The sequence below is a fragment of the Sceloporus occidentalis genome, unplaced genomic scaffold, assembly GCF_023333645.1.
Source record: "Sceloporus occidentalis isolate IW3139 unplaced genomic scaffold, rSceOcc1.0.p SCAF_1, whole genome shotgun sequence".
NCBI classification, from domain to species: Eukaryota; Metazoa; Chordata; class Lepidosauria; order Squamata; family Phrynosomatidae; genus Sceloporus; species Sceloporus occidentalis.
The window spans coordinates 31308874-31330543 of NW_028316981.1; the positions used below are offsets into that span (position 1 = coordinate 31308874).

The following is a 21670-nucleotide window of genomic DNA, read 5'->3' on the forward strand; positions in this document are numbered from 1 at the left end:
CCAGCAACAATCACATGGCAGGGTGACTCATTCTGACCTCAGAGCAAGTGACTACCAACAGAGGCAGATGTTAGCAAGACATCTGTGAAGACAACCACCTCAGCACTGGAACTGGTTTTTATATTAATTTTAAGGCATTGTACCCCAGTTCTGGTATGTGCCAAATATTATCTAGACTGAATATGCCAGACATTATCCAGACTATTTGTATCAGAACTGAGGTTTGGGTAGGGTTGCCATAAGCCGGCTGGGGGCGGGACAATCCCGGGTTTTGACCACTAGGGGGCGTCCCTGCACGGTTTCCTCCTTGTCCCGGGTGGATGAGGTTGCCTTTGCTGGCCCTTGCAGAGCTGCGCAGGGCTAATGAGGAGGACTTCCTCCTCCTCAGGCTGGGTCCTCCAGGCCTGAGCCTGTGAGGGCTGGCAGGGGGCGGGGCTGTTCCAGCCCCAGTCTGCCCCCATTGGCCAGCCAGACTCAGGAGGAGGAGTTCCTCCTCTGTTGGGCTGGGCTGCAGCCAGAGGAGAAATGAAAGGGCCATTTCCTTTGCCCTTTTTTGGTGCCAGGGAGGAGGAGGAGGAGGAGGAGGATGAAGAAAAGGAGAAGGAGGAAGTACTGTATGTGTTTTTTAAACTGTATTTTTAAAGTGCATTTTAAGCTGTATTTTTAAAGTGCATTTTAAAGTGCCTTTTCTGTGTATTTTTGATGCTTTTAATGCTAACAATTCTCCCTTGCTTCGACAATGATAGTGTGGTGATGATGTGATTTGAGTCAGCTTCTGAAGTTGAGAGAGTGTCACCTTCCAAAGTGTGGTTTTGGTGTATTTTTTGTGCTTTTAATGCTAACAAGTCTCCCTTGTTGTGACAATGATGGTGATGATGGTGATGGTGATATTGATATCAGCAAGCCTCTCAGGCATGGCCAATGTTAGCTGCTCTGATTTTTACAAACTCATGTGCAGTGAAAAAAAATCAAAGTCCCTTGACTAACTACACACTTCTGAGAAGTAGAGTTGGTGCAAGAAACCTGAAACGGCAAATCCACTTCTTGTGAAACCACCTTGACATGTTCAATATGCATAGCCATGTTAAACCATGCTAAGTGTTAAACTCAAGGGGTTTGATTATGGAATAAGCCTCTGAACTATGCAAGAGGCCATGTTAAGTAAAGCCACGGGAAGTGCCCAAATGTGCTGTTGTGTGTGTTTTGGAATGGAGGGGGGTGGTTTGGGCAGAAAAGGAAGTCCATTTCTGCCATCTGACTAGGAATAATGCCCAAATGTCCTCCATTTTGATCATGCCTAAGAAACATGCATTTATATTAACATTTTAAAAAAGCATCAATTTTTTCCGCATGTCCTCCATTTTTATAAAATGTGCCCTACATTTGAAAAGGTTGTCCTACATTTGCCCTACATTTGTCCCGGTTTGGAGGTCCTGACTTATGGCAACCCTAGGTTTGGGTCATGACACTGTCTGAACAGGACACAGCCAGAAACTGGGAAATGGGCCTTTTGGCCCATGCAGACAAGGCCTTAGTAACAATGTAACATAGGGCCGGAGCAGATGGGCAGGAAGGAGAGGCCTGAGGTCACTCCAGCCACAAGCAGGCTGGGACTACAATGACTGCATGGCCTGCTCCCAAAGTGGGCTGCTATTGCAGGACCAAAAGGTGTGCCACCAAGAGCCAGATTATTCCCAACTCTTTTTGCTGAGATCCAAAGGACTGGAGCATGGTATTGGAGTGGTTTAAGGCTTCTTTGGGGGCTTGGATCATATAAACACCCCAAGCAGCCAGAAGCCACTTTAATTTGTCTGTCTGTTCCCGGGCCTCAGATAATTTTGCTGTTGCTTTTGAGGAATAATCATATGTAATTTGAAATACCAGATGGTCTGAGGACTTTCTAAATGACATCTTGAATTCAAATTGTATTTATGGGTCTTAGGGTAAGGAAGGGTTGAAAATCTACTACCCAGTTTCTGAGCTGTCTAGTGGTAAGGCTTCAGGATGTCTCTTCTATGTGCAGTGAAGTCTGACCCTCATGGAAGTGTTGTCTGCAAATCTCTGTTCTTCATTTCTTAGCTTGTGTACTTATCACGGAAGGCAATTTTGGGGTGCTCTAATCATTCCTAGATTTCTTCAAGAAACCCCAAAGGCTGCAGAGTTGGCGCAAAGTGTCAATACAAAGCAGAGCCAAATGCTCTATGGAAAGGAGGTTTTTCACCTCCCCCTTTTAGAAGAAGCTTTTTTTCAAAAATTCTTCAAACATGTTTACTAGGGCTACATTATCTCAAGAGACAATTGTGTGTCTGTATGTGTGTGTGAATTAAGAGAGCAGAATGGGTGCTAGTGGCCACAGCAGAAGTAGCTGCTGCTGCATTCTTTTCGAGCCATAAGTATTTGGAAGGAAGCTGAATCTGAATTAAGTAAATACTGTGCTTCTATTTCAGAGTTGCAAAAATTTGCCTCACTACCACTCCAGCCTAGCCATCATGTGTGGTGGTCTCAAAGCCACTTGGTACCCTTCCTGTTCCAGCAGCCCTAAAATGACAGGTAGAGCATAGTATTCATGATGAACATAGCTGCCATGTTGCTTTCAATTTGAGAAGGTGTGCAAAGATGCTCAAGCATTTGAAGTTTCCTTTGATTCCCTTGTATTGTGAAAATGTGTTTGGTGTCATACAGCTCAGTTTGCAGGCTCTAATTCATAATTATTCACTCCTTTGGGGAAAAAATAATCACTAAGATGTCAATTCATCTACTGAACTCTAGGATATGATGGAGCACATTTATTTAGTCAGTTCAAGGGACAAATTTATATATAGTCAATCAAGAGCAAATCACAGTATACACTTGTCTATAAGAGCAAATTACCACATATACTCGACTATACACTATGTATAAATCAAGGACAGGTTTGGGGACCAAAATTATGGATTTTGATATGATCTGTGGGTAAGTCCAAGGTAAAACTTAGGGGCATGTAACAAAGAATGTAAAGGGCAAAGCAAAGAGAAAGGATGCCAGAGAATTTACAAAATTCCAGCAGGCAGAACTATGCTCACCCTAAAAGCTGGATGAATGAGGGAAGAATTATGAGAAATAGTGGCTGTGTGATGTGGGGAGGAAGCGACCACACACAGGTGGAGCTAAAATAACTTACATGTCAAAAAGGATGAAAAGCTGAAGCAAAAAAACTACAGTATATTCCCACCCAGATATTCAAGAGGGTCAGAAGCTGTGCCACAGCAGAGAGAGTAGAGGGGGTTGGTGCTTCTTTTGCTCCCAGCACAGACTAAGTTCTCACCTTTTGCCACTCTACTCAGAAAAGGCATGGTTCCTTTTTTTATAAGAGATACCAGTGGATAAATGTTGAGGTCATTTTTTTGACTAAAATTTCTAGACAAATACATTATATACAGTACGTCAACATTAAAATGGAAGGCTACTTGGATTCTTCATAGGATGCCTTGTCACTTGCATGCAGCTAACCACTTTTCTCATCCAACTCACTTTCCTCTTCTAATTTTAGGTTGTACCAGGTGAATTTTGATGCTCCCACCTGTGAAGGAAAACGAGAAAAGCTTTCACTAATAGGCGACTTTTCTTCTTCTGCGGAATTCTTTGTCACTATCGCAGTCTTTGCCTTCCTCTACTCCTTGGCAGCCACAGTGGTTTACATTTTCTTCCAGAACAAATACCGTGAAAACAACAGGGGACCTTTGATTGTAAGTGTGTGTTGCACTAGTACTGACAGCTTTACCCTGTGTATTAATTCATTTGTTTAGCTTGTCTATTTGAATATTCTCTGTTTAGTTACTATGATTCCCATTGTTTGGTTAGGGAAAAAGGAGACAGACAGATAGATAAACTATCATATATCTATATGATATGTGATTAATCATATATAAGTTCTTCCATACATGGACTGATGGTTCACAAATAACATGTTGAATACAGAAGTGAGGAACACAAAAGATAGGGATGTTTATTTTTCTTCATCAAAACTACAGTTTGTCCTTCAGCATATGATTAAAGCTTATAGATAAGATTGCAGATACTGTTCGTGTGCATGCGCGTGTTTGTGTGCATATTCTGAATAGCAATAGTCTGAAAAGCACTACAGAGAGCCTAGAAATATTATACTTAGTGCCCAGAAGGGATATAATAATGTTTTTAAAGGTTTAAACCATGAGGAAATAGACTGGGAGCATTAAAATTCAAGGAAGACATAGCATTCAGAAAAGTTTTGACAGAAGAATTACCAGAGCACAGGTGGCATAGAATCACAAAAGCCTAGAATCAAAGTTGGAAAGGAATTCAAGAGCTATCTAGACTTACCCCCGTCAAGCAGGAATGCATAACTAAAGCACTTCTAAGAGATGGGCATCGGACTTCTGTTTGAAGGCCTCCAAATAAATCACCATCCTTTGAGCCAGTCTATTCTGCTTTCAAGCAGCTCTTACCATTAGGAAGCTAATGCTTAGGTGGAATCTGTTTTCTTTTAATTTGACTCAATTAATTTGAATTCATGTCCTAGTCCAGTGATGGCGAACCTTTTTAAGGTTGCGTGGCGGGGGCGGGGCCTCCACCCCCTTTTCAGAGGGAGGGAGCCTCTGGCTCCTCCCCCAGCATTTGCCGGCCCCTGAGGGTCCCTCCTGGGGCCTTCAAAGGCTGGCAAAAGGGCCCTCTCCCTTCCTTCGCTCTCCAGGAAAGGGCTCCGCAGAGCCCTTTCCCGGCGAGCGAAGGCAAGCCGGGAGGAGGAGGAGGCGGCTGGGCACGCGTCCCAGCCGCCTCCTCCTCGGCCTTGGCTGGCCGGGAAAGGGCCCCGCGGAGCCCTTTCCCGGTGAGCCAAGGCAAGCCGGGAGGAGGAGGAGGAGGCCGCTTGGCACCGTGGCGATGGCGGCGATGACGGGCAGCCCCCGCGCTCCTTCCCAGCCTGGGAGCAGGCCGAGGCTTCCTCCCAAGCCAGGGAGGAGGAGGAGGCCGCTTGGCACCGCAACGATCGCTGCGATGCCAAGCGGCCCCCGCACCCCTTCCCAAGCTGGGAAGGAGGAGGAGGACGGCAAGCCGGGAGGAGTAGGAGGCAGCTAGGCACGTGGCCCAGCCGCCTCCTCCTCGGCCTTGGCTCGCCAGGAAAGGGCCCCGCGGAGCCCTTTCCCGGCGAGCCAAGGCAAGCCAGGAGGAGGCGGCGGCGGCTGGGCACGCATCCCAGCCGCCTCCTCCTCGGCCTTGGCTCGCCGGGAAAGGGCCCCGCGGAGCCCTTTCCCGGCGAGCCAAGGCAAGCCAGGAGGAGGAGGCGGCGGCGGCTGGGCACGCATCCCAGCCGCCTCCTCCTCGGCCTTGGCTCGCCGGGAAAGGGCCCTGCGGAGCCCTTTCCCGGCAAGCCAAGGCAAGCCGGGAGGAGGAGGAGGCCGCTTGGCACCGCGGCGATCGCTGCAATGCCAAGCAGCCCCTGCGCCCCTTCCCGGCCTGAGAGTAGTCCGAGGCTTCCTCCCAAGCCAGGGAGGAGGAGGAGGCCGCTTCGCACCGCGGCGATCTCTGCGATGCCAAGTGGCCCCCGCGCCCCTTCCCAAGCCGGGAAGGAGGAAGAGGACGGCAAGCCAGGAGGAGGAGGAGGCAGCTGGACACGCATACTAGCCGCCTCCTCCTCGGCCTTCGCTTGCCGGGAAAGGGCTCCACAGAGCGCTTTCCCGGCGAGCCAAGGCAAGCCAGAAGGGAAGAAGGCTGGGAGGAGGAGACAGATGCGCATGCACCTCTGTCTCCTCCTCCCAGGCACCATTTTCTGGCTTCCCGCTGTCTCTCTGAGACAGCGGGAGGCCCGAAAATGGCAGGGAGGAGGCGGAACGGGCACGTGCCTGTTCCGCCTTCTCCCTCACCCCCCCGTGCCTGGCGAAACCGCACCGTGTGCCACCCATGGCACGCGGGCCACAGGTTCGCCATCACAGCCCTAGTCTCTAGAGCAGCAGACAACAAATTTGCTCCATCTTCTGCATCAGTGCATCTCAAGCTGTCTAATGTGGGAAACTGTTAATTTTCCCAATGTGCTAGAGACTAGTACCATATTACTTTCCATTGGCCATTGATTTCTTTTTTCTTCCTGGAATCTTGACACCACCTGACAGCTGAGTTCTCATGGACCAATGCCAGTCCAGTAGCCACCAATTTGCTAGCATTGTTCTACATGGCATCCCTTTAGATATTAAATATGGTTACTATGTTACAGTAGGCCCTTGGTATCCATTGAGGGTTGGTTCCAGACCCACCCTTATGGATACCCAAATCTATGGATGCTCAAGTCCCATTATATACAGTGGTGGAGTATGAAACCCACTGGCAAGTCATATGCTCTCAGCCTCAGGGAAAGGCAATGGCAAACCTCCTAACAAATCTTGCTAAGAAACCCCATGATAGGTTCACCTTTGGGTTGCCATAAGTCAGAAACTATTGGAAGGCACACAGTGACAAAACAACAGTAAAATGGCAGCCCTTATATAAAATGGTGAGCAACTCAATGGTTTCATTTTGGGATTTAAAAAAATATTTTCAAGCCATGGTTGATTGAATCTGTGGATGCAGTCTGTGGATACAAATGAGACAACTGTCTCTGAATCTTCTCCAAGCTAAACATACTGAGACCCCAAAGCATGCAGTGGAGATAAATATTTTAGATTTTACATCACTAGCAATAATTCATGTAAGGGGAGATGGACAAGGGTGCCTAAGCTGAGGTGAGAAGCACAGTGTAACCTCCCAGCACATGGCAGCCCCTCAGTTCCCCTAGTAGCAGAGATGGAGCTGAAATGCTTAGTAGCTGAAATGCTTCGTTTTCCTCCCCAAGACCCAGAAAGAAGAGGTGACTGGAGCAGCATCACTCACATATATTTTTCCAGGATGCAGAAGGAGAAGGAAAATGGTCCAGGACTGGCACCCACATTCCCTCCCTCCCTCTGGAGAAGAAGACAACACATGCCCAGGAAGGGGGAAGATGCAACCACAGTGCCCTTGCCATTCCAGAACCTCGCTATACCCCAGTGTCTGGCTCCTTGAAAAGCCAGTCCCTGATGTGATGGAGGCATGCGGATGCATAGTCACCCCCTCCCCCTCCATGGGGGACTACACCTTCCACATTTCCCCCAGTCCACACAGGCAATGACTGTGCTCTTAGTTTTATAGTCCAAAACCACAACAAAGCACCTGTATCTGGCATTTCTGATGCTGCCGGTTTCTCAAATCTGGCCACCCTCTTCTTATGTCATTTGGAGTTAAAGGCTTAAGCCAAAATCCAAAATAGAGTTGTTTTTATTTTTGTTTGGTTTGGGATTTTTTTTTTCACATTTATTTTTGCAGCAAGTAATATACAAAATAATAACATACAAAATAGTCATCAAATTTTGTTTTCCAGATCTACATATCTACAATTGATGTTCGTCCAGTTTGTATAAACCTTTGTCGTTTAAATCTTATTTTCATCAGTTCAAAAGTAATGTTTTAACTCTTCTTCTGCATATTAAAATCTAGCTTAATTTATTTTGATCACTCTATCTCAATTCATACAATCAGCGTCTCAAAAAATTTAAGTTTACCTTTTCACAGTAGAGTTGGAGCCCAATCCTTTTCTATTTTATGTATATTTTGTCTTTTTAATCTAGCAGTTAACATATCCATGCTCATCATAACAACTAATTTCCTGATCCAGTCTAAAACAGACTACCTCTATTGTTTTCCATTTTTTGCCAAAATCAATCTCGCCGCCATGACCATGTATAACAATAATATGCTACATTTCTTCTCAATCTCTTTTGGTACCTTATTGAGCATATTTAATAAATATAGTTCTAGTGATGGCTTAAAATTAATTTCAAGGATTTCACATATCAGTCTATGAATATTTTTCCAATAAGATTTAACTAAATTACAGTTCCACCGCATATGGTATCACCCACTCACAGCACTCTTGCACTTCCAGCATTTATTCCCACATGTTTTATAAATTTTTGCTAATTACACTGGGGTTAGGTACCAGCAATTTTCCATTTTGTAAGTTTTCTTTAAGTCGTGGTATCGAGTAAACTGTTGTATTCTTTTTCTGGCTAACTCACAACTTTCCAGTTTAAGGTCCCTTCCAATATCCGTTGCCCACTTAATCATTGTTTCTCTTTTAGTCTTCTTTTTAGCAATACATCATAAAATTTTGAAGTCAATTTTGGACCATTTTTCCTAATCAGTTTATCTAATTCATTTTCATTTTCTTTGAATTCGTCTTTGATTTCCATTTTTATAGTTATTTTCATTCAAATCTGCATTCCTTTTCGTTATCCAAATTCCTAAATATCTATTTTTTTCCTCAGTTTTATATCCTGATTTGTTTTGTAACAATTCTTCTTATTCTTTTGTGATACTTTTGGCCAGATTCACAATTTTATCTTTGTTCACTTTCACCCCTCAGATCTTTTCAAAGTCGGATAATATCATTTGTAATTTTCCAATAGAGTCAATTGGTTCTTCTAGAAAGAAGACTATATCATCCACAAAGGCTTTCAATTTGTAGTGTTGTCCTTTTAGTTGTATTCCCTTGATGTCCGTATCTTCTCTTATTTTATTACTTAAAGCCTCCATCACAATGATCCCTCCATCCCTGCCTGGTCCCTTTCAGTATATCATATTTTTGAGTTCTTTCACCATTTGTAATTAGTCATGTTTTCTGGTCCCTGTAGATGTTCCTAATTATTAGAAAAATTGTTTTGGGTGATGTCTATTGCCCGTAGTCCCTGAACTGGTACCAACTGGATGTAGATGCAGTCTCCTCTGAAACTCAGGATCAAAGCAAACTCCAGCACAGGCTTTTCAGCTTGCTGGAACAATGCCTAGTGAAACAGCTGCTTAATTAAAGAAACAAACTCCAGCAGTATTTCACTCGTTACTGCGGCTTTATTTCTTGTTGCTGTTTACACGAGCTAATAGCTACAACTGTACAACACATCTTTCTCTCTCAGAGTCCATTCTCCCAGAATACAATAGAACAGTCTTTGTTCTCATAAGTACAACATTCCCACGCAGTGACTCCTTAGCCCAGCCTCTTTCTTGTAAGTTGCCATGCAACATAGGAGCCAATCACAGTACAAACAGAAAAACATATCTTGTTTACATTTTGTCTTGTTCCGTTGTCCTTGGACATTTTGTCTTCGGCCTAGGCTTTTGGTCGTCAGTCTGTAACCAGTTTTAAGCTTCAGCAAACCATTGTCACATCTGAACGTTTGCAATACAAATATACACTAACACTAATCCAGTCACAAAAGTTTTGTCCAAGGTTCATTCTCTTAATTATTTCAATCATAAAGCTCCATTTCACCTTGTCAAAAGCTTTTTCTACGTTGACAAAGTTCATAGGAGCTTTCTTTTCATTATTTCGTTCATAATATTCAATGGCATTTAACACCATTCTTATGGCCGGTTATAAACCGGCACTTGGGATGTCCGCAGGACGTCCCATTTTAAAAAAGGGGCGTCTCTTCTAGACGCCCCTGGGTCTAATATGGACTCTGTCTGTACAATATGGCGCCGGCCGTTCCACACGGCCGGCGCCATCTTTACATATCGGACACTGTGCGTCCAAACGTGTCGCGGCGCCTGTGACGTCGCGAATGCGCCCCTGGCGCCTCGCGATGTCACAGAGGCACCGCAGAAAGAAGCTCCATTTTGGAGCTTCTTTTTTGCTCCGCAAGGGAGCCGTGCTGTGTGGCTGCGACGGCTCCCTTACGGAGCAAACGGTGGCGGCGGCAGACCGCCTCAAAGCGGCGGTCTATAACCCGCCCATGTTTTCTTTAATATGTCTTGCTCAGAGGAATCCTGTTTGATCTTCATGTATCATCTTATTCAGAGTTTTTTTCAGCCTGTCTCCCAGTATAAACATAAAGACTTTATAATCAACATTTAATAATGTGTTAGGTCGATAGTTCTCTATTTTTCTTTTGTCCTTTCCTTCTTTTGGTATTATGGTTATATTTACCGCTTCCCATGATTTTGGAGGACTTCCTTAAGTATTCTGTTTAACATTTGTTGCAAAGAGATTTTTAATTTTTTTCAAAGTTTCTGTAATATTCCTCAGTAAAGCCATCAGGTCCAGGGGCTTTATTTACTTTAAGATTTCTAATTGCTTGTGTAATTTCCAAAGTTGTGAATGGTGTATTCAGTATCTTTTTGTCTTCTTCTGAAGTGTTCGTTCAGATGCCAACTGTATTGAATTTTTTGTTCTTCCAGAAACAATTGAATAGAATTTATTTATTTATTTATTTATTTATTTATTTATTTATTTTTGTTGTGTGCCATTTCTGCCTTATGGCTACCCTAAAGCAAACCTATCATGGGTTTTTCTTGGCAAGTTTCTTCAGAGGAGGGTTGTCATTGCCATTCTCTGGGGCTAAGAGTGTGTGACATGTCCAAGGTAACCCAGTGGGTTCACATGGGTGATCAGGGATTTGAATCCTGGTCTCCAGAGTCATAGTCAAACTGACACCCATTAAATTAATGGAATTTACACAAGTGCTGATTTATCACATTACCATTGATTCAGTGGGTTTACTCTAGTTAGATATAACAGCAGGCCATAGGCCTTACACAGTGACCGCTGAAAATAGGAGTCTTGATCCCTCTTCTTACCACCCTAGGTGTTCCCACATGCCTCGGTGTGGTGGGTTTTGCTCTATGAAAACAAATATCCAGTGGCTAATGCCCCTTTCCATGCACCTTTCAAGAGTTTTACCAATTTTACTAAGAAATAAAGGGAGAAGGAGGTGCATTTGTCAATTGCAACATGAAATGCTATGGAGTTGTTGGCATATTGATTGGATTAATATTCTCAGTATAAAACAAACAGCCCTCTAATGCATCTTAAGACTGATTATAGGATGTAGTTTCAATACTGGCACTACAGCATTTAAATTTCCCCAAAGTAACGAAAAAAATCCTTTACAATATTTCAGTAATTAAAAAAGAAAAGGACTGGAAGCAGTATTAATGACTGCATTGTATAAATTATTCATAGAAAGATAAATGGTGTGTTTGGGGATTTTTGTGCTGAGCGTTTAAAACAAACTACATTTTATTGCAGATTGATTTTTCTTGTCATACATGTGGCAATTTTTATGTCGTATAAACAGAATTCAGTACCTCTGCAATGGAAAAAATATATTTTCCTTAAATAATCCAGCATTAATGAGTTGTAGAAAGAGTAACTTTCACTATAGTGGAGTAGATTTTGACCAGGTGACGTGTGGGACAACTGAGATACTGTTGATAAGCAATTTCAAGGTTCTAGCTCCTCTTCCCTTTCATTGTTGTATTTCAATCTGGACAAATGAACAGCTTTCCAAAGAGAGGATACCTCCAAACAGAATTTACTCTCTGTGAAACAGGACACATGATCATGTGAATACCCTCCTAGAAACTATAGACATACTTTCAGAGTTGAAGTAAGAAAGCATTGGAACAGGGGCATTGATTCAAAGCTTTGGAAATTGAATATTTTGCCGTTCTGTGCCTTCAAGCAGTTTCTGGTTTATGGCAACCCTAAGGCAAACCTAACATGGCGGTTTTCTTGACAAGAGCCATTCAGGGGATGTTTGCCATTGCTCTCCCCTGAGGCTGAGAGTATGTGACTTGCCTATGGTCACCCAGAAGTTTTCATAGTCAAGCAGGGAATTGAACCCTGGTCTCCCAGCTCTCAAACCACTATGTAGTTTATTGGCTCTCCCCTTCCCACACTTTTATTTTCTCAAACAACAACAACAACAACAAAAATTTCATGAGTAGAGTAGAAAATTTGTCTTTTCTGCTCAATTTCTGTTATTCTGCTGGTTTGTGGTGACTCGTGGTGTCATATTTTGGGTAATGATAACATTCATTGCATTGACTTTGTTGTCATTAACCGGCCTCGAGTCGATCCAGACTCATGGCTACCCTGTGGATGAGACATCTTCAAGACTCTCTGTCTTCCACTGCTCTGCTTAGGTCCGGTAAATTCATGTTGATGTCAGTTCTTTAATAGAATCCATCCATCTAGCATGTGGCCTTCCTCTCTTTCTATATCTCTCCATCTCTATCTGTATTGTAGCTGCTTTGGATGCCTTTTCTAAACAGAAGAACAACAGTCTGCAAACATTTAAAATAAGATAAGATAAAATAGTCACTGGACTCCTGTTGATGTAAAGAGCTACTTAAACTTTTTTAAAAAAATAATTAGGCATAACAGTGAGGTTATCCCAGAATTGCATATCATTGAGCCATATAAGTTAACATAGTCTCAAACTGCTTTATTTCTGCAGTGTGGCAGAAATTATGCAGTTCTCATTTGGGAAACTGTCAGGAAGAATAATAGCAATGTGAGGGTTTCACACAAATTTCTTCCAATATTCAAATATCCTGAGTTCTGGAAGATTTCTCTGTATAAAAAAACATGGCTTTTTAAAAGAAAAAAAATGTAAGGCAAAAATGTGTTTCTTGCACAGGAAACAATGTTTTCTGTACAGGAAACATGTTTTTGCACACACAGAAAATCCTATGTGTTATTTCTGTTCAGAAAAAAGTATCACTTTATGATGCTAAAATACAAGGAGAATACTGTGCAAAAATATTTATTTTTATCCCACACCAAGAAAAGAACAACAGTAATTATTCATTCTTGCATGCAAGAATTAACTAATCAAAGACTTACCAGTACATTTCTACCATAGTTCCACGGGGAAGTAGGAACTTGGATATTGTAATCAACACTGAGACCTGAAAGTAAGATGTGGCATTCATTTTTACAGAGCCAGGGTTCTCATAATTGAAGCCTGAGGACCTTTGGATGGGACAGGACTATGCAATGACACCCAAACTTTGGTCCTTAGTGAGTTTTAGACTTCAGCTCCCAGCAGCCCCATGCAGCTTGGTCAACAGTCCCAGTCAGACTGGGAGGTGAAGTCCAAAACAACTAAGGGATCAAAGTTTGGGACTATGGAGTAAATGACTACGGTGTCTTCTGCCACCATTCCCACTCCTACCTCTTGGACTAACAGAGTTTAGTTTAAATCCCTAGAATTTGGAGGGAGTACCAGAATGTACTATTATGAACTATTCCTGTTGTAACTCAAAGTGCCATGGGCTGTCTTGTTGGTTTTGAATGAACTAAGATTGCCCCAGAACAGGCAGACTAGTTGGAGCAAGGGAGTGATCTGGACATACTTCACAATAGATCACCCAAAGACATAATCATAATCCCTTTGATCAACAGTGATGGGAAGTCTGGCAAAGAAAGATGATGGCATTTCTAAAGACAAGAATATCTCTTATTAAGGTGTGAGTTTGCCATTTGTCTTAGGAAATGCACAACTCTCAGCTCTTGGTTTGAAAACATTTGCTGAAGCCATAAATCTTTTGTCCAAACAATCATAGACACATCCACTGCAACTCCCATCTAATATGCCTTCCTGGAAAACCATTTGGAATAGTTAATTATTCCCAGTCTTTGATTTCTGCCATCAAAGTGGTTTCAACATATATTATATTAAAGTAAAATCCCATTAATACAAAATGACAGAACAATTCCACTTAAATGACAGGAGAATGACAGGATAAGCATGACGTTGTATGAAAATCTTTCACTCGATCGCAGTCAATTGCAGTTCGATGATGGGACACTGACAGGATAAGCATGACATTGTATGAAAACATTTTTGCAATCGTACCGTAAGGATGGGAAAAGGATGGGACAAGGACATCCTTTTCTCTGTCTGATAATCTCCAATGTTCTATGCTGTCATTTTTTCCATACACATCCCATTGCCATGGCACCTATAGCCATTGTACTTCTGCCATAAAACTGTCTCCTATGCCAATGGCACCTCCTAGTTACATCAGCCAACAGTGTCATGGCCACTTACTTTACCATGTATGTTCTGTTATTATTATTATTATTATTATTATTATTATTATTATTATGCTGTTCCCACTTTTATTGATTGGAGCTTGGTGAGAAGTTCCAAGAATAAATCACTTGCTTGGATATGGTTTCCTCTGACATCAGGTCACAGAGAGCTTGTGGTGTTCTGCACCTATTTGACTGGCATAAACCTGTACAGATATGTATTGGTTTCAGTAATTAGAATGTTCTTAGAAGAGGGAAGGAGAGTGTTAAACCTCCCTTGGAACAAGCCCTGAGGCTACCTTCCTTAGTGCACTGCATTTTAGTGAGACTATGTAAATAGATACATATTCAAGAACTCAATAGGAAACCTACAATGGGCATAGAATCCCCTACACCTTGTAAAAAAGACATTTCCAAGTCAATGGGTTATACCTAATCGAAGACTAATAGCCTGAACTTTCTAACGCTGTTGTGACTCCATTACCTTCAGGAAAGGTAATCCTGATTAATAGCGGTGCCACTGCTTATACATCTCTTTTCAGTAATGTATTTCTAGTTCACAAAAAATAAACAACCATAGTAAGCCATGCAAACATTATAGTGGTGACATTTTCATTACCTACAATCTGTGAAAATAATTATATGAGTTATCACAATCCATATAAATCAGACTTGTGATTCTGTGTGGTCTCAGGGGGAAACCAACACAAATAATCTGAAATATGTGTTAATGGAAGGCTATTTGTTTATTTAATCCCACACCCCCCATGTTTCCGTCATGATGCTTAGTTATTATTCTCAAGTCAATCCTGAAAAGTAAAATAGGCTAAGGGGTAATGAAAAGCTTGAGGTCACTCCTGCCTGTCTCTTTCCTTAATTAGCTGTCCCAGGGAACTTGGTAGGGTGGTCAGGAGGTTACTGACACCAGCATTGATGGATGAGTCTCTTACCCTTGTGAAGTTCATTACAACTCCTTTCCTAGGAAACTTGAGGAGAAAATCTCTGAACTCCAAAATAACCTAAATACCACTAATACAGCAATCCAAACACCCCAGTCAGGTATCACAACTTGGTGGCATGAATGTGATATCTGAAAGAATGTGACCACTTAGGTACCACAAAATAATATCCTTTCTGCATGCTTAGAGAGGGGGTATCACTTGGAAGGCCCAAATTGTGGTTAATGTTTCTTTGCTGGGGGGCAGGCGGGTTGGTTCCATTAAACTAGCAGTACAATCTTGAAGAAACGTACTCTCTACACTTTTCAACAACCACCACCCAGTTGAAATGCCAGTTTCCAGGGCAGGTGCTGCAGATGATACTGAGCAGGCAACTACAAACATTTTTAGAGGACTGTGATTGTCCAAATCCATTTCAATCAAGGCTTAGATCTGGCTTTGGGATTGAATCAAACTCAGTTGCCCTGATGGAGAAAGGGAGAGGGGACTATGATCTTGTTGCTTTCACAGTTTCTCAGTGGTTTTTGAAACCATTGGCTATAGCATTCTCCTGGAATGTGTCTGTAAAATGGAGGTCAGAGACTCTGTATAGCAGGGGTTCCAGTCCTATCTGCAGGGCTATCTAGGAATTAAAACTAAAGGGAATGGTCCTTGGATCTTTGGTACCCCTGGTGTGCATTATTCTTTTCGCATCACTTGTTAGCAACTAATATGAAGCAACTGAAATTGGTCATTCAGAGATATGAGGCAAGATGTCATCAAGAAGCTGATAACAGATAGCTCTGTTTTTCCATAACATCTGAATCAGATGAGACCATGTGAGACCCATCTGGATGAAGTGGTGGACTAGATGCACGCCAATAAACTGAGCTTGCATCCCCACACCTCCATAAACTGAGGTGATATGAGTAAGTGGTCCCTGAATCTAGCAAATAGGCTGATTGCCTGTCCTGGATAGAAGGTTGCACTCCTGAAAGAGTAGGTGTGCAGTCCCAGAGATGATCCTGGATTAATCACTGTCACTTCAGGTGGCCTCAGTGGCTAGGAGTTGTTTTACCTGCTTGACTCTTACAACAACTGCCATTCATGGACCAGAATAGCCTGACTATGGGGACTCATGGCAAGCTTTTAGCCTATGAAACACTGTTTAACCACTGGTTCACGTGGTTAAAGTGAAAAATTGGTAAGGTGTGATGTTTTTTACCATGTAGGTTGACTCACAATTCAACAATTAGTTCACTGGTCAACTCTAACTGGGACTAACCAAGAAAAGTTGGACTAATCTTTTTGTCTGCTTTCAAACAAATGTTTCCCAACATGATTTCTGAAATGGAACCATCATGTGGAAGATTGCATTTGAGCCTCTTTGGACTTTGTGGGTAGGCTTTACCTGCCTCCATCCTCCCTTATCAGACATTCTATTTTGTAATGCTATTATTCTCATTATATACTGAGCATAAACCTACATATGTTTGATCTGGTTTTTGCAGGACTTTATTGTGACAGTGGTGTTTTCATTCTTGTGGCTTGTGGGTTCCTCTGCTTGGGCGAAAGGACTCTCTGATGTGAAGGTTGCTACTGACCCAGGTGAAGTGCTGTTACTGATGTCAGCTTGCAAGCAGCAGTCCAATAAGTGCTTTCCTGTGCGCAGCCCTGTTATGTCAAGTTTGAATACTTCAGTTGTAAGTATTTTTATTTAATTTTATTTTATTTAAAGAAAGAAAAGAGAAAACCATTACCATCAGTAGAAGTAGGACCAGGGATTTTTCTTTCTTCCTCTGAAGCCCCCTTACTCAAATGTCCTCAGAAGATGGTCTAAGGTGCTCTACAGTCCATCTACACTGTAGAAGTAATGCAATTTGACTCCACTTTTAGGTGCTGTAGTTCCATCTTATGGAATCCTGAGATTTCTGGTTTTACAAGGTCTTTAGGCTTCTCTGTCAAAGAGTGATGGTGCATCAGAAAACTACAAACCTCAGGATTCTGCAGAATGGATCCTGGAATTTGTAGTTTGTGAGACAGCAGCACTCTTTGGCAAAGGTTAAAGTGGTGTCAAATTGTTTTATTTCTACAGTGTAGCTACACCCCTAGAAAGCTCAGAAACCCCATGGAACACTGGATTTATGCCACTCAAGGAAATGGACAGTCACTAGCTATGGCTTTTTATTTCCTGCTAAACCAATGAAGTCCAATATGAACCTCTACAGTTAACCTAATTATGGCTCCTTGTGAGTGTAAATATATACACAACTAAAAATATTGCACAACTGAACCTAGAAAGCCCACAATGGCTGACATTCTGTTAGTGGTAGATGCAGGTGTAAATCAATCTTATACCTGTGTATTGGGGAGGGGGTCATTGCAGAGAATAATATTTCCTTCCTCACTCCACACCAACCAAAACCCCTTCAGTCCTACCATAGATCACTGCAGCTCCCTCTGTCTGGCAGCCATTTCATGCCTGAAAACGTGGGTTGGTGGTTTGATCAGAGACCTTTCTGGCTATGTCTCTACAGCTAGGCATGAAATGATTACACCATCTACTCAGACATCTGGAGGACTGCAATTGATCTCAGCAGAGGATGTAATAATTTTCTGCCACATGCTTCTCCGTTCACCCAGGCAGAGAATGGATGGGAGGGATGGGGCTGCAATGACTCTATGCTAAGTCTGGGGGGTCAGTGAATGGCCAGCTATAGACAGTCCTGCATATGGAACTACTATGCTATACTGGACCATACAGCATGCAACCACAGTGTAAGTGACAAGTGCTTCATATCACTACAATATTTTTTTAAATGTTAGATTGATTCAATTGTTTACAGCAATCAAGATGCACTGATCTTGGAAAACAGGTAACATAACTTGATAACTGGGTGCTTTTTTAAAAAAAATAGTATCAATTTAATAAATAAAATAAATAAAAATAAATTTAATAAATAAATATAAACCTGCCAAATGAGAATTTGAAGTAGAAGTGATTTGTTATTTATCTATGCTTATGGATGATTATGACCATGATTGTGTTCTCCAATGAAGTTATATCTGCTCTGCCTTACATTGTTTCTGTTGATGTCATGTGCCTTCAAGTTGTTTCCAGCTTATCATGACCCTAAGATTGGGTTTTCTGGGCAAGATTTGTTCAGGGATTTGCCATTGCCTTCCCCTGAGGTTGAGAATGTGTGACTTGCTTAAGGTGACCCAGTAGGTTTCCAGTGCTAATGCAAACCTTGTTCTCCAGAGTCATAGTGCAATGCTCAAACCACTACCCCATGCTAGCTCTCTCTTACTTATTATCATTTCTTCAGGGGTACAAAACCTTTCAATAGTTCAGTAGTTTAGTAATTTGAAAAAGTGAAATAGTTGACTCCACACCTTTATTAACTGCAACGGAAAGAGGGACAAAACAGAGAATGTTTACAGTTGTTGTCTTTGAACTAGGAGCTGGGAGTCTTGCCACTGACAACACCAAAAGCCAAGAGTCTTTGGTAGATTCTTATTTACCCAAATTACTTTTAGCCACGGTCCAGAAACAGAGTGGCAGCTAATCACTTCTTTCAATTTGGCATGGCCTGCCTGCTGGTGGAGTAACAGACAAAAAAGAAAAATGTGTCAATAGTGTGCTTTTTTAAACAAATAAAATTCCTATTAGTTGAGCTAGAAGGAGATGAGATGGTGCAGCCATGTAATTCAATTAATGTCTCACTGTGCTTCTTCTTTAGGTCTTTGGATTCTTGAACTTTATTCTCTGGGCAGGAAATATTTGGTTTGTTTTTAAGGAGACCGGCTGGCATTCTTCAGGCACAAGATACCCTCCAGACACCATGGAAAAACAGTCTGGCAGCTATAACCAAGGTGGCTACAATCAAGACAGTTATGGTCCAAGTGGGGGCTATAGCCAACAGGGAGGCAGCTTTGGTCAGCAAACCACGTATGGCCAAGTGGATGAATTTGGTCAGCAGCAACAGAGTGGTCCAACTTCATTTGCTAATCAGATTTAGCATTTGCAGAGTTCTTAAGCTGAGTGTTGTATGTGGAAAGTTCAAACACAGTGGCAGGAAGCAGATTTCTGAAGTTTTTGAATAAATGTGTCAGAATTTCCTCTTAATCAAAGGTCTACGGGTACCAACCAAGGAAAGTGGGCTGTGGCTCTTGTTTGTTCATATATGATGCATCTTCTCCTTGTGAATTGATGACTGATGATATATTCATCACAAGTGTGAATTGGAGTAAATAATTGTTGTATGTACTGTATAGAAACCTTTAATGGTAGTTTTGTACGTGTATGGTAGCGGCATTTTGTAGCCTGGAGTCTGTAGTATATATTATGCATAACACAGTTAAATTAGCATTAGATTTTCTTCTACATTTTAGTGAAGAGCAAAATGTATTTTCATATGATTTCTGATTAATCTATCTGTCATAATGCATGCACTGCAACTCCTAGGTTTTTAACATTGCCTGTCTATGACTGTTAGTTTGTCTAGTTCAGTTTTTTATGTTTTGCTGCTGGAGAATTTTGTTTGGCATTTTTCCTGATTAGCAAATTTGCAGTGTGTCTTAGTGCATGAAGCTGCATAATTTCACAACAGAATGTTATGGACTGTGGAAATGGGGTTTTTCAGTACCGCCACTACTCTTTTTAATTGGTTTACTTGTTTAATATAACATTTTAGATAATGTTCTCTATGTATGCCTATTTTATATATTTTACAGAGTTCAATCAATGGCTTACGCAAATCCTGAATGCAGCATATAACTAAAACAGTTTTCCTTAAAAGGGCGTTCAGAAATGCCTGCTGTAAACAGACCATTTTCCCTCTGTTTAATTAAGCACAGTATTCCTTCCATGAATCCATATTTCTATTGATGTTTTGTGATTCTTTGAGCGTGAACTGTGTAATATAAGGACCAAGTAACTGTGTTTACATGTTTACAAAGATATTTATTTATTTATTTATTTAGGGTAACAGAGGTGCAGATATCAGTAAAGTGAAATTAAGAGGAGGGAATCTTACACAGATTGCTAGTACACAACACTAGAAAAGAGTAGCTTTTCCTATATTGCCACTGATGATGAAGAATGTTTTCTCTCTCTATGCTGTTGCAAAGTTGTTCCAGTCATTATAATGACTACTGGATTTGGTGCTATCTGTAAGTGGAAGGAGAATGTCAAATGGACGATCTCAGCAATCAAGAACACAGGCCCAGTTCTTTAACAAGGAAGCATAACAGAGAAATCCTGCTGTTTTCAGATTGTGCATAATATTTTCAAGAGGAGAGGTTAACATTACCATTCAACCAGTGTTCTGTAGGGAGTTTGTTTTATCACCATGGGAAGAGAACATAACCAGATATCTGCTGCTAGATAGGAAACGAAGTGACCAAAACTACCTAACAAATAAACCAAACCCCACACACTTAGGTTCCCAATTCCCACTCCTAAGCAGAACCTAGTTTGAAAGCAACCTCTCCTATACTGTAAGAAAAAACTGGGCTTTTGCATTCATTGTTTTGTGACGTGAGTACTGGGCTGCTTCCAGAAAAAATGTCATCTGGCAAACTGGGCAAAACATTTTCTATCTAGCCAGACAAAGTCTGCCCTCCAGTGTTAGTAATCACTGGTGCATGTTTTATGAGCATATCTAACATCAGGGTTAAGAGCAGAACCTTGCCATAGATCTGTTTAACAAAGTGATTCATCCCTAGAGTGACAAGCAGTTGATAACTGTTCATCTAGAACACTCAGGAGACAACAGCAAAATGAGGTGCATCTTAGCCTCCCTTTTTTTACTCAGTTTGCAGCCTACAGAACACACCACTGGAGAAAAAAAACTGAACATCTGCATTTCTAAATAAAAGTATATTCGTCTATAATACCATTGTATGAGCTGTAAATGTTCAAAGCATCTTTTAGCATAAAACAGCATAGTCACTTAAATGATTGTTGTAACCAATGTATGGCTGCTCAGTTGATGAATCAATATTGTGATATATCTATTTGACCCTAATAAATAAAGGTTTATTGCATACAGTGCTTGGTTGGTTCTACAGCAACTCTGTAAGCCAAAGTGCGACCCTTGGTGTGTCACATCTGTTTTTGCAACCCTTGACCCATCCATGCTCTCCAGGTGGTTGTTTTTCTGCTCAAAGATGAATTGCCTTTCCTTGAATCCTCCAGGAGAAACAATTTTGTTATATTACAAGCTAGAACTGAAATGGATTTAACTGGCATGCTTACTATTTGATTTACACCAAATAATTGACACTGTAAAGGTGCTAAGTATTTTTATTGTAGCACAAAAACTGAACTAGAATATAGTGGTTACACATTCACATACAGGTACACACATGAAAGCCACTATTTTGACAGCAATTACAGCTTCAAGACTTTTTGGGAAAGTTTCTATCAGCTTTCTGCCTATGGATCATGAAATTTTTATCAAATTTCTATGGCAAAATTGCTCCAGCTCCATCAGGTTTGGTGGGGTCCATTAGTGAGCAGCCACTTTCAAGTCTTGCCAAAGAGTCTCAATCTGCTGAACTCTGGGATTTGACTGGTCCATTCTCTGATATTCAGCTTCTGGTTTTTAACCTTGATTGTTACTTCAACTGTGTGTTCAGGCAGATCATCATCCTGTTTGATAATGAACTTCATCCCCAACCTCTGAGGTGAATTATTTCCCATAGCTCAATGGGCACATTCTGCTGACAGTGGTGGAAATGGAGTTGCACATACAGTAATGTTTCACATGGCAGGTACACACTGTGCATTTGGGGTTGTTCATTGTGCATTCCTTGATGTGCA

The 21670-nt window shown here is 41.6% G+C and overlaps 1 protein-coding gene across 2 annotated transcripts in view; it reads left to right on the forward strand.

Moving 5' to 3' along the window:
• SYNPR (synaptoporin) overlaps positions 1–20897 on the forward strand; it is a 222702-nt gene extending 201805 nt beyond the window's left edge. For both annotated transcript variants that reach the window (XM_089518948.1, XM_089518954.1), the window contains 3 exons: positions 3530–3725; positions 16353–16544; positions 18585–20897. In XM_089518948.1, the coding sequence (XP_089375074.1) occupies positions 3530–3725; positions 16353–16544; positions 18585–18863 (667 nt within the window). In that variant the 3' untranslated portion in view covers positions 18864–20897. The remainder of the gene's footprint in view (positions 1–3529; positions 3726–16352; positions 16545–18584) is intronic.
• Positions 20898–21670: the final 773 nt, after the last annotated feature.